We start from the raw sequence: 13,769 nt of genomic DNA, 5'->3' as shown, positions 1-13,769 counted from the left end.
AAGTCTCGTATCAATATTTTCAACCGTAGAAGTATGAGACGCTCCACATTGTAGTTGCATTCGTAAAACATATAAAAAATTTTCCGATCGGGCACAGAATCTGCGTTCGCACCACGGCAAAGTATATGGTGAGGAAGAATGACCGACGGCAGTTGAACGAAATAAAAAACACGCTATTTCTTGTCGAGCAAAGAGCCTTTATTGACTGTGTTTTGTGCAGTTTTGTGTTTTGGCGGATCTTTCTTTGACCCCATACGGCGACAATCGACCCCCTCATTGAGGCGAAAAATTTTGTCTTTGCAAAGATTCGATGGGAGACCGAAAATTGCTCCAAGCTTATTGCCTTCAATTTAAACGCAATAGCGTTATATAGGTCGTTTCGCAGAAATCGCCATGTAAGCGTCGGTGTAAGCGACAGCATCGTTGGTTGTGAGCAAAAAATCATAATTTTGTTCGTGACAAAAACAAAACCAAAACATTTGAAAATAAAATATGAAAAATCTTCAAATGCGGCTGAAAATCAAACACAGAAAGTATGCATAATAAGCAGGTATTCTACCATGAAGTCAGGTGGTATTGTGAAACAGCTGTGGGAACAAAGCTACGTGGATATCAGGTATAGGCAGCAATTTTTAACTCATGCAGTACTCTGTTAAAGAAGTGTGGAATTGTGCCAGGTTTGAAATTATGTTATTATCAATAGGTGTGTGTTTTCAATCCTCGCTCACTACAAAGCCCTCAGGCCTAATTCGTCATCTACATAAGAAGAAAAAGCACCAAGAAAGCCAAAAGCTGCCATAGGTAGGGCGCATTGTCGTGCCTTCGCTGATTCGCAAGAGTAATAATTATGACGAGAATTTCGAGCGCGAAAAACACATATCTGGGAGAACATTTGCTAGCACATAATAACTATATGCCGTAGGTATTCTAGGACTTTTGTGCACGGCCAGTTGTAAGCGGCTAGCTATTTGTATTTTTACTGCGTGGCTGAGGCGTGCACCGAAGCGATACTGGCAATAGAGAAGGCAATGCACAGGACACTCGGTTATGATATTGCCTTATACTCTCTGAACGAGCTGAGCGCTCTGTCTGTGACGTTCGACATGCAATGACCCAGTAGGCAGTACAGCTTTACTAAGGTTGCATGGCGGGCGTGTTGGTTATTCCTGTTGTTCGAGGTATAGCGCATCCAGGAAGGGACAGAGAAGAAGACACAGAGCACAGAACAAGTTAGCGCCGTGTATGTGTTCTGTGTTTTCTTCTCTGTCCCGTCCTGGATGCGCTATACCTCTAAGTACAGCTTTAATTGTAACAAGAGGCAGAGACAATAAAGAAAGTAGTGCTTGCTATACGTACCAATGGTGCTTCTGCATGAGGTGAGAACACGGCTAACGGTGGTACTTTTAGGTGTCCCAACTTGTAGAAAGGTGCCAACCCAATGAAAGCTTTAATCTGAAAAAATGAACTCAAGTTGTCATGCTGCCCACAAGCCATATTAGCTGTGGCACAAAACATCCTTCTAGCTTACCATGCGAAATTCTCATGTCATGAATGTCTCAGAATCAGCAACTTCTCATAACACAGTCACGCGCGTTTGTTATCTTTAGTCTTGTTTTATTTGGTTTTCGGCCACAAAGCTTCTTCGGAATGCGAGACTCACCTATTCCAGAAGGTTCGCAATTATTGTAGATCATTTTGTTAAGATCGTACGCAAGGCGTGAGCACTTGAGCTTATTCTAGAGCTTGCGGGGAGACCAGTCAAAGGCTCATCGATGACCAACAGTCAGGTCAACGCTACCGGTGTTCCTGTGTTACTGTAACCAGACTTCCCGTTTACCATCCAAAAGGTCGACCAAACAAACAGTTTCATCTAAACATCGAGTGTGCTCCCTTCGTCTGCGTCACGAGGCCGCGACAATACGTAATTTGAAATTTTAAAAAAAGCTGGTGATCAACTCTTGGACATAACTTTGCACTCTTTGTGAGTATACGTACAGAGTATGTGATGCACCAAAAACCACTTCTGCACGTGTCTACACGCCTAACAATTTCCAGGATTAACAAAACTGATTTCTCGCCTTCTAACGTGACAAAAATATCGAAAGTAGACTAGCTTCCTCTTAAATTCAAAAGAAAATAAAGGAAATACAAATACAAATACATACTTTATGAAGGGCGTGGCAGTCTGGTAAAATTGAAATTTCAAGGTTTTGAGAAAATACTACTTTGTATTTGTGCAAAAGACTAAAACATACAAAGGACCGCGTTGACAGAACACACAACGTGCACCCGCAAAGGACACACAAGACAAGACGATTATTTTCAGCATTTCGTTTTTTAATGAATGCACGGCTGATAGTACAGTGCGCTTTTATTTATAGCTACATGTGCGGTACCTCAATTCTCCCACTATTTAAGTTTTTATGGCGAAAATTTGATGGAAATATCTGCTCGCCTTCGCGTGTAGTCAAACCAGATAATTGAACCTGAGCTTTTTTGCGCACCTTAATGAACAATTTGGCTGCTAGCTCTTTTAAATCGCAAACACCTTTACACAACTTGCATAGTACTACAAAGAAAATTAAAATAAATAACTAAACATAATGGTGCGTTTGTTGGCTTGTCGGCAGAAATAACGGTTCAAGTACGAATAATGTTTCCAAACAGCAAATATTCAAACGTAAGCAAAGCATTTTTAATGAAGAATCTGTCAAAAAAGTCCTCGGCAGTTATGATATGGCAACTCTGAAGATCTGGCCACTTGACGAATGGCATCGCTCATTCAGAAACAAAAGGCATGGGGCAGCAATATTTGCTTTGCAACTGCTCAATTACTTCCCGAAGCTCGTCTTGGTCGAGACTTTAAAAATATTCAACCTGCTCTTAAGTTAGCATTTGCATAACAATCTTCATATCTGGACGAAATGTTTAGCGTAACAACAACCGTGAACGCCATCGTTCAGTCTGCTTGTAGTGGCATAGTAACACAACTCAATATGCGGGTGGTCTTTCAATTAGGCTTGCGTGAAGGTGATCACCAGATTGCGGTACTCGAGTGCTGACACGCAGGTCCCGAAATCGAATTACGGCCACTGTGCCCGCATAATGATGGTGGCGAAATGCTGGAATAATGAGCGTGTTAAACAACTCCTGAAGGCGAAAATTTCTGAAGTTCCACACAATGCCATTTCATAATCTTATTGCGGTCTTGGGAAGTGAAACCCTAACAATCAAAATATGAGCACATTCCAGCATATTGCACACCGAATTTTATATAGCACTTGTGCAAATAAATGTACATTGTTTCAGTGCTATTTCATCTTTGTTTCAGCGACAGCGTGAGGACATTTCATTTATCGTTGGAAGTGCCTTCATGCACATCGCCCTACTTATATTATCAATAACGTAACGATTGCAAAAATAGATGAACAACGCTTTCAAAAAATCAGCCCTTCCCCGTGTAACTGTTCCTGGGCTTCGCGACAGTATTGCGTCTGCCGGTTTCCGCCAAGCATTTATTGATCAGTTGCGTGAGCGTATTTAGAAATAGCATCATGGCGTCAGCATCAATTTTTCATATAGAGATACAAAGTGTCAAGAACAGGAAAAACAAGAGAAGCGTGGGTAGAGAAGGAAGATGACGTTGCTTCTACTGTGATCGCGGTCTCAGTGCCCATTAAACTCCCCTTAAGTTAACTCACCGTAAGTAACAATTTCGTGGAAGGTGAATTTGGTGGGTAGGACGAACTCAAAGACAAGAGCTTCACTACCGGACTTCGTCACAGCCGCCGCCTTGCCGGAATCCCGCCTTCACCGATCTTAAAGGCCAGGAGCAGCCATCCAACGCTTTGAGGCCAACTGTGATGGGTTCCGTGCCGTACTACAGACATAGTGCCACCAAACTTCGGCGAGACCTCAGAAATAGACGTCAACGTGTGGCTCAAGAACTACAAGCGGGTGAGCAGAAACAATGGCCCGGACTCGAACTAACAGCTTAATCATGCTGTATTCTCGTTAACTGACATTACCCTCATGTGGTACGAGAACCACGAAGACATATTCACGACTTGGCAACGTTTTGTTCAAGAAGTACAGAAGTGCTTGAGAAATTCTAACGCAAAATGGAAATGCGCGGAGCAGACAATTTTCAGATGGCACAGCTTTTAGGAGAAACATGTACGACGTACATAGCAAAAATCTCGAAGTAGTGCAAAATCGTGAATGCAAGGGTGTCTGAAGAAGACAAGGTTGGACACGTGCTCAAGGGTATGGCGGAAGACGTGTACCATTTCTTAATTTGTAAAGACTGTGTGAACTCCGTGTCCGACGTTATGAAGCACTGTCGTGGCCTTGAATCTCTCAAGATTTGACGAATTTCTCCGAAATTCGGCCGCCTGTTCAACGTCCCCACTCTGGCTGGTATTGAAACAGTTCAGCCTAACGACCTTGATTTGACCACACGGCAGATCATCAGAGATGAGCTGCTTCGATGTGAGCAGACCTATCATCGCCCCAGCAAGTTTCAGGATGCGTACGCAAGCGAACCAGAACGTGTGCCCACTCCTGTTTCTCTTCCACCATGGCAACCATCTATCAACGCAGCAGGCGCTTATGAATATCAAGGCACACGGCTGGCTGGATTCCCACGTCAACCACCTTCAAATTGCGAATGAAATTTTCGTCCGCCTGGTTCGCCTGCCTCGCCTGCCTACGGTGCCCCTGAAGAGCAGCACAACTATCCCATGCCTTCCAAGAGAAGTCATTACACTGAGCAGCCACGTGCCCCTCGACCAATTCCGGTATGCTACAAATGTAGCGTCCCGGGTCACATTGCACGCTTTTCTGACCGCCACTCATATCAACGACAGTCTTTGTACATGTCTCACCAACCTTTCGACCATCCGCCCTCCACGTCATGGAAACTACGTGCACCTACTGGGTCATGCTACCCCCGCCAGCCTCTGATCGAAGTTTCACGCCACCACAAGCTCCACGTGCTCTACGAACGCCATCGCCATGGTGACGCACACGGGCACCGCCGCTGGAAAACTAGTCGGTGCGGTCAGTGGGGGTGAGGCCACGAAATCACAGGCGCTATCTACAGATATACCCCCGTCAGCGTTTATGTTGAAAAACAGAGTTCATGTAGTTTTTGATGACGTGGCTACTATGGCATTAGTGGATACGCGCGCGACAGTCTCAGTGATGAGTGTAAATTTTAATAACATGCTAGGACTTAAAGTGATGTTTTCTCTAAACTGTGGTGTGATATTTCGTGGTGTAAGTGGTGACGCGTTGTGTACGGTGGGATATTGTACTGTGGACGTCTCGCTGTGTGGCAAGGTGTTTTGCACGGTGTTTGCGGTTATTCCTTGGTCTACACATGACGTTATTTTGGGTATCGACTTCTTGTGTGAGTGTGGGGCAACTATACCCTGCAGAAGTGGGCAACTTTCCATACACGGTACTTTCTCAACAATGCTCTTGAAAAATTCCTCACCGTATGAATGCATCTTTTTCGTCTTTATGGACACAGTCATTCCTGCATTTCTGATGTGTGTGTTCCCGTGACATGCTTCAATAACAACTGTGGCACGTTTGACGCCACGCTCGAACCGATTCTCTTGGCATGCCTGAAAAAGAACATTATCATTCCTCATTGTATAGTGCCAGTCGTTGATGGACTGGTAGGTGTGTGGACAATGAACAGTTCCATGGAGCCTGCAGTTTTTCGAGGCGGCATGAAACTTGCAGTATTTAGACCCGAATAGCGTACGACGCTGGTTGCACTTGTTGATGCTACAAGCCAAAATGATCATCTAGGCTCACAAGGTTCAGAGTATACCCGATTGCTACAAATGGTCAGCAAGTCACTTGACCAAAGAGAACGTCATACACTGCTCGACCTTCTATCTAAGCACTCGAAAATTCAATTTTTCTAAAACAGCCAAAGGCCCTTAATTGCACAGTCCCGGATACGTCATTAGATCCACACCAAGTCGGCGCATTCTATTAGGCAGAATATTTACCGAGTGGCACCATCGGAGCTCAAGATCATCGACAAACAACTCCTAGAAATGCTTGAAAAGGGAATAATACAGGCATCGGCAAGTTCGTGGGCTGCTCCCGTCATTCTAGTGAGGAAGAAGGATGGTACGGGCAGATTTCGCGTTGACTACCGCCGACTCAATTCCGTTACAGAGAAAGACGTCGATCCACTGACGCGCATCGATGACGCTCTAGGCTGCCTGCATTGCGCGTCCTACTTTTCATCTGTCAACCTGAGATAAGGTTACTGGCACATTCCGATGCACCAAGTTGACAAAAAAAAGACGGCGTTCATGACGACCGACGGACTTTACGAGTTCAACGTTATTCGGATTATGTAATGTTCCTGCGACATTCGGAAGATTTATGCACTCAATACTGAGTGGTTTAAAATTGCATATATGCATGTGTTACCTTGACGATGTCATAATTTTTGACGTACGTTTGAGGAGCACAACACTCGCCTAGACCTAGCGCTCAACTGCATCAAAAAAGCTGGCCTTGTATTGAATTCAAATAAGGCCACTTTGGCGAGCGACAGACATTGGTGTTAGGACATCTCGTCGATTAACATGGCATTAGACCTGACCAACAAAAGGCAGCGGCCGTTGAATAGTTCGAGCATCCTAAATCTGTGAAACGACTGCGTAGCTTCATCGAGCTTCATCCGGCTCTGCGCGTATTTCAGCCGGTCCGTATTAAGGTTTGTGGATGTCGTTCGCTCCCTTGACGAGCCTTCTACGCAAGAACAGCCCGTTCCAGTGGATCCCTGAGTGTGATGCCGTTTTCACCAGCTGAAGTCTGTGTTAACTTTGCAGCCAATACTTCGGCACTTCAATCTTTTGTCACCCACAGGAAATCACACACACGCAAGTGACATCGGTATCGGCGCTCTTATCGTTCATCGTTCTGGTAAAAAGGATAACGTCGTGCCGTACGCAAGCCGTTCTCTCAGACAGCCTGAACGCAACGCAACTACACAGTGACCGAACAAGAATGCCTAGCGGTAGGCTTTGCAAGCAACGGTTTCGCTCACACTTGTGGTCGCCCGTTCGCTATCATCACAGATCCCCATTCACCGTGTTGGCTGGTCAACCTTCGTGACCCATCCGCCCACCTCGCACGATGGGTCATTCGTTTGCAAGAATATGTCTTCACCGTTTCCTACAAGTCTGCACGCTGATGCGTGTTGCCTCTTCAGGCTGCCGCTACCAATGATAGATTGTGAAACCGAAAACTTTGACCACCTTATCGCTTCTCTGCCGTCTGGCTTAATAATAATAATGATGTAGCGAAGCCTCCGAACTATGAAATGGGTCGAACTCTTGAGTACCTTCTAGTGGGGCTACCCAACAAGGACGCCGCTCGCACTGAGAGCCCGTGCTTGGCCGTTACTGTCGCCATTGTGCTTGCTCGCTGTGGACCGGCTATTAAACGCCTTAACATTTTGGTGGAGAGTGCTGTGCCCTTCAAACATCTTCGGTTCACATTCGATGCCCTTGGAGCTTAGATCCCGTACCGTGCCTTCAACCATGCAACAAGACGCCGCCCAGCAAACGCTTCCTCCTGCGCCGACGCCATGTTCCGGTGTCCCCCGCATCCGCGACCCACCTGTCTTCACCGGCGCGGATGGCACCGACGTCGAGGACTGGCTCGTCATGTACGAACGCGTCAGCGTCCCCAATCATTGGGACGAGGCAGGTAAACTCGGCAACCTGGTTTTCTACCTCGCGGGTGTGGCCGGCATGTGGTATAACAACCACGCGTCTGATTTCGCAACCTGGCCCGATTTTAAGACCGCTATCACCAACGTTTTTGGCCGCCCTGCCGTTCGTAAGCTGCAAGCCGAGCAGCGCTTACGCGAACGCGCTCAGCAGGCCGGTGAATCATTCACCAGCTACATTGAAGACGTCTTGGACCTATGCAAGAAATGCAACGACAGCATGTCCGAATCAGACAAGATCCGGAACGTCATGAAGGGCATTGCCGATGATGCCTTCACGATGCTGCTGGCCAAAAACCCAGGCACAGTAGCTGAGGTCATCACGCTGTGCCAGAGCTACGAGGAGCTCCGCCGGCAGCGTTCGATGACCCGTCGCTCAACACCACGAGATGCAGGGCTTGCAGGCTTGGAGGCGAGCTGTGACCAGGTGGCACTGCTGGCAGACCTCAAGTCCTTCATACGTGAGAAAATCGCACGGCAGTTCTCTCTCCTGCCCTTCGCCCACCCACCGGCTGCTCAACAATCGGCCACTACCATTTTCCCCCCCATCCGCCGAGCGATTGAGCAGGAAATAGCGGAGGTTATGCCTGCGTACCACCCACAACAGCTTCCGGCTCCTGTACCCCCAAGTTACGCCCAAGTGGTCCCCAGGCCGCCTCCAGTCGTTCAAGCGCCCGCCCCACTGACTTACGCCGAAGCTGCCGCACGACCTCCATCCTTTGCAGCGGGTATGCCGGCTACGTATGTTGACGTGACCTCTCAGACTCAGCTCCAGCACCCCCTGCAGCCTTTCCAGCCACCGTTCCGTCCATCGGCTCTTGCGTCATGGACAAGACCTACCCCGGCGAACCGATGGCGCACATCCGACAACTGGCCCATTTGCTTTGCCTGCGGTTACGCCGGCCACGTAGCACGTTATTGCACTCGCGTACAGACGCCCCATATCTCGTCGCCTGTTGCTGGCCAGATTAGGCGTACCTATCACGAGGAAACGCCGTCTATGCCACCGCCAACTCGCCTAGCTTCATCTTCTCGTAGGTCACCGTCTCCACGACGTCGTTCCCCGTCCCCCATGCGGCCAAGTTCAGCTGCTCACGAGCGGGAAAACTAGTCGTCGCAGTCCCCGAGGCAAGGACTGCGACGCTATCGCATTGTGAAAGCCCTCAGAGCCGCCCATCTAATGTCATTGACGTGCTTGTGGACGGTGTTCACGCATCTGCTCTTATTGACACAGGAGCTGCAGTATCTGTTATGGACGAAAAATTTTGCCGCTTGCTTCGTAAAGTGACGACGCCAATTTCTGGATTGTCCCTTCGTACCGCCGGTTTGCATCGTATCCATCCTACAGCAGGGTGCACAGCTCGCGTTGTCGTTCAGGACGTTCTGTATGTCGCCCAATTCATCATCATTCCCGCATGCTCTCATGACGTCATCCTGGGGTGGGATTTTCTATCCCGCAACGACGACGTCATCCATTGTGCCGCCGCCGAAATTGAACTCTCCCCCTTCTCGCATTTGACGCCGGAAGACAGTTCTTCGAAAGTGAGCAAGATTCTCGTCAAAGACGATACCATAGTGCTTCCAAGCTCCACGATGGGTGTATCTGTCTACTGCGCTGGACTCTCCGACACAATTGCACTCGTTTCGCCATCCGACCGTGCTTGCCGAAGGAAAGGGTTGCTAGTACCTTTCGCGACCGTGCAAATCACCCAGGGCAACGCCTCTATTTTCGTGACCAACCCATCCCCGTACACTGTTACCTTGTCTCGGCAGAGTGTTACCTTGTTACCTTGTCTCGGCACTGTTACCTTGTCTCGGCAGATGTCTCGGCAGAGTGGAACCAGTGGATAACGCACAAGTCCTGGACGTACCTGATGACTCGCGTTGTCCCAATTTGCGTACCATCAGTGCTGTTTCCACTTCTGATTCGTCATCTCCTGATGTATTTGGCCCTTGCATTGATGACAACCTCACGTCGGTACAGCGTTCCCAGCTTCTGAACCTGTTGCGAGAATATCGTTCTTCTTTCGATGTCGGGCGAAGTTCTCTCGGTCGTGCGTCCGCTGTTACGCATCGTATCGACACTGGTGCCCATCCACCATTACGGCAACGTCCCTACCGCGGGTCGCCTGCTGAACGTCGGGAAATTAACGAGCAGGTTGATGATATGCTCAGACGCGACGTTATTCGGCCCTCGGACAGTCCATGGGCGTCTCCTGTTGTTCTTGTTGCGAAGAAAGATGGTTCTGCGCGGTTCTGTGTAGACTACAGACGGCTCAATGAGATCACTCGCAAGGATGTTTACCCACTGCCGCGCATCGATGACGCAATTGACAGCCTTCACGGAGCCGAATTTTTTTCTTCTCTCGATCTGCGCTCGGGGTACTGGCAAATACCCATGGCTGATGACGCTCGACCGAAGACTGCGTTCATCACACCCGACGGCTTGTACGAATTCAACGTCATGCCGTTTGGTCTATGTAATGCACCTGCGACCTTTGAGCGCATGATGGACACCGTTCTGCGCAACTTGAAATGGCACACGTGCTTGTGTTACCTCGATGACGTTGTGGTGTTCACTCCAGATTTCTCTACGCACCTCCAACGTCTGAAAGAAGTTTTTGCACGTGTCAGCAATGCCGGCTTGCAACTAAATCTGAAGAAGTGCCGCTTTGCAGCACGGCAACTCACCATCCTTGGGTACGTCGTGTCCAAGGATGGCATTCTTCCTGACCCAGCCAAGCTTCGGGCCGTGGCCGAATTCCCCAAACCTGCGTCCGTCAAAGAACTGCGTAGTTTCGTGGGCCTGTGCTCGTACTTCCGACGCTTCATACGCAACTTTGCCACGATCATATCACCGCTGACGAAGCTCCTTGGAAGTAACGGCTCCCTCAATTCGTGGTCGTCTGAGTGCGACGACGCGTTCGCGAAGCTCCGCCATGTGTTGACATCTCCTCCCATTCTACGCCACTACGACCCTACGGCCCCGACGGAGGTGCACACAGACGCCAGCGGTGTAGGCCTCGGCGCTGTCCTGGCGCAGCGCAAACCCGGATTCCCTGAATATGTCGTAGCATATGCAAGCCGTACGCTCACGAGAGCTGAGACAAACTACACCGTCACGGAGAAAGAGTGCCTGGCGATCGTCTGGGCTCTTACAAAGTTTCGACCGTATTTGTATGGTCACCCATTCGATGTCGTCACCGACCATAATGCACTATGCTGGCTTTCATCATTGAAGGATCCCTCAGGCCGTCTCGCCCGTTGGGCTCTTCGTTTACAAGACTACGACATCCGCGTGCTGTACCGCAATGGACGCCAGCATGCTGATGCCGACGCCCTCTCGCGCTCCCCTCTGCCTGAAGGTGATGTGCTTTGCTCAGTATCCTCGGCTGCTGTTTCTGCCATTGACGTTGACATAATCGCTACCGAACAGCGAAAGGATAATTGGATCGGCCCGCTGATCGACTTGCTTTCTGATCCATCCGCAACGCCATCCACGCGTGCATTGCGTCGTCAAGCTCGCCATTTCGCCATTCGTGACGGCCTTCTACACCGACGCAATTACGACGCCGACGGCCGGCAGTGGTTACTCGTGATACCCCGCAGTCTGCGGTCAGAGATATGTGAATCCTTCCATTCTGATCCGCAATGCGCGCACTCTGGGCTATTCAAAATCTACCATCGCATTCGACAACGCTGCTTCTGGCGCGGGATGTACCGCTATGTGCAGCAGTTCCTTCGCTCTTGCCTCACTTGCCAACGCCGGAAACCGTCAGCTCACATGTCGCACGCCAGTCTACAACCGTTACCTTGCCCTGACCGTCCCTTTGGGCGCGTAGGTATCGATTTGTATGGACCACTTCCTCTGACGTCGGCTGGTAACCGCTGGGCCATCGTTGCCGTTGACCATTTAACGCGATACGCCGAAACCGCCGCTCTCCCTGCGGCTGCTGCGCGCGATGTTGCGTCCTTCCTGCTGCATCGATTTATACTGCGCCACGGACCACCCCAAGAGCTTCTCAGCGATCGAGGCCGTGTCTTCTTGTCGGAAGTCGTCAAAGCCATTCTGACGGAGTGCCATTCTGTCCACCGCAAAACTACTGCTTACCACCCACAGACGAATGGCCTCACCGAACGCTTTAACCGCACCCTCGGCGACATGCTTTCTATGTACGTCGCTGCCAACCACACTAATTGGGATAATATACTGCCCTTCGTCACCTACGCCTACAACACCGCCCCTCAGAGCACGACTGGTTTTTCACCTTTCTACTTGCTGTACGGAAGGCACCCGTCGCACACCATGGACACGATACTCCCGTACACGCCGGATCCATCTGAGTGTACACCTATTTCCGAGACAGCCAGGCTTGCTCAAGAGTGTCGCGAGCTTGCCAAGACTTTTACGACGCAAGAGCAAGAGCGGCAGAAGAGTATCCGTGATGCCAACACCACTTCTGAGCCCACGTTCCTTCCTGGCGCGCTTGTATGGCTCTCGATCCCGACCTCTGCTGCTGGCCTCTCTTCCAAACTACGTCCCAAATACGAAGGCCCCTACCGTGTCATCGAGCGCACCTCACCCGTCAACTATCTGATCGAACCCGTTGAACAATCTTCGGACATGCGCCGCCGTGGGCGAGACATCGTCAACGTGGAGCGCCTGAAGGCTTATTATGACCCGCTCATAATAACAAGCTGTTAGGTCGCCAGGCGGCTCCCTCTTCGACCCCGGGGTAATTGTAGCGAAGCCTCCGAACTATGAAATGGGTCGAACTCTTGAGTACCTTCTAGTGGGGCTACCCAACAAGGACGCCGCTCGCACTGAGAGCCCGTGCTTGGCCGTTACTGTCGCCATTGTGCTTGCTCGCTGTGGACCGGCTATTAAACGCCTTAACAATGATAATAACCAGCCGTGACCAAGTCCTGCTCACGGCTGGTTCTTTTTCGCCCACTTTTCTTTCTTCTTATTTACATTCCATTGGTTCTAATAACTTCCCGTATACATTCCTTGACATTACTGTCTGTTAGATCTCAGTCATATATACATATATATTAATAAATTATGGGCATTTGTTACTTACATTGCTCTCATCCATGCATGATCATAATCACAATCATCAGCTTGTTTCTTTGTCCTCATGGCCACTCTGTGGCATCATCACCACCATTTTCTATGTACTGGCTCTGCCCATTCGTTTTGCACGGTTTTTTCTCAAATAAACAATGATGCGACCAAGACTACCAAGACTTCATACCTGGTGGAGGTGGATCTTTGGTCCTTTGTCCTTCCGCAACCCACTCTACCACCTGAAGCTTCATTCACGCCACCGCTTGCGCCCACTGTCAGGCAGCATGCCCCAGACCGAAGCTGCCAGCACTTATATCACCAACCACGCACTGCCGCAAGCTGCCCCTCCTATTTAAATACACGAACATCAGCGGGAACCCCCCTCTTTGCTGGTCTTCGTGGAGAAGACGTAGAAGACTGGCTCGATGACTACGACCGCGTAGGTGCCGCTAATCGGTGGGGCAAGGCCGCCAAACTCCATTACGTCCGTTTTTATCTGACTGGAGTCGCGAAGACATGGTATTTTAACCACGTCATTGACTTACCCGACTGCGCTATCTTACAGCAGCAGCTGCGACACGTTTTTGGGACACCGGCCATTCGATCCTCTGTCGCGAAGAGGACACTCGATACTCGCCGACAACATCGCAGCAAACTGTACACTTCATGCATCAAGGATGTCCTCGCACTGTGCTGGCGTGTCAATCAATTCATGGCGGAAGTGGACAAAGTGTGCCACGTATTGAAAGGCATTGAACATGTTGCCTTTGATGTTCTCGCTGTGCAAACCCAGCTACCATCGCTGATGTAGTGACGACATGCCAGCGCCTTGATGAGCTGGACTCCGTTCGTCTCCAACCGGAACTTGGCGACGACCACTCTACGTCTGATTGCCATCTTTGTGACCTCGCCCGGGACAATGTACGC

General features: G+C 49.6%; 1 protein-coding gene across 1 annotated transcript in view; it reads right to left on the bottom strand.

Annotated features, from left to right (window-relative positions):
* Positions 1 to 13,769, bottom strand: part of LOC119178013 (lipase 3-like) — a 144,698-nt gene that overhangs the window by 25,223 nt on the left and 105,706 nt on the right. Inside the window, exon 4 of the mRNA XM_075866117.1 lies at positions 1,357 to 1,452. Within this exon, the coding sequence (XP_075722232.1) occupies positions 1,357 to 1,452 (96 nt within the window). The remainder of the gene's footprint in view (positions 1 to 1,356; positions 1,453 to 13,769) is intronic.

The sequence above is a fragment of the Rhipicephalus microplus genome, chromosome 1 (genome assembly GCF_043290135.1).
Source record: "Rhipicephalus microplus isolate Deutch F79 chromosome 1, USDA_Rmic, whole genome shotgun sequence".
NCBI lineage: Eukaryota > Metazoa > Arthropoda > Arachnida > Ixodida > Ixodidae > Rhipicephalus > Rhipicephalus microplus.
The sequence above is the reverse complement of the archived record's forward strand: the minus strand, read 5'-3'. Positions and strand labels throughout refer to the sequence as shown.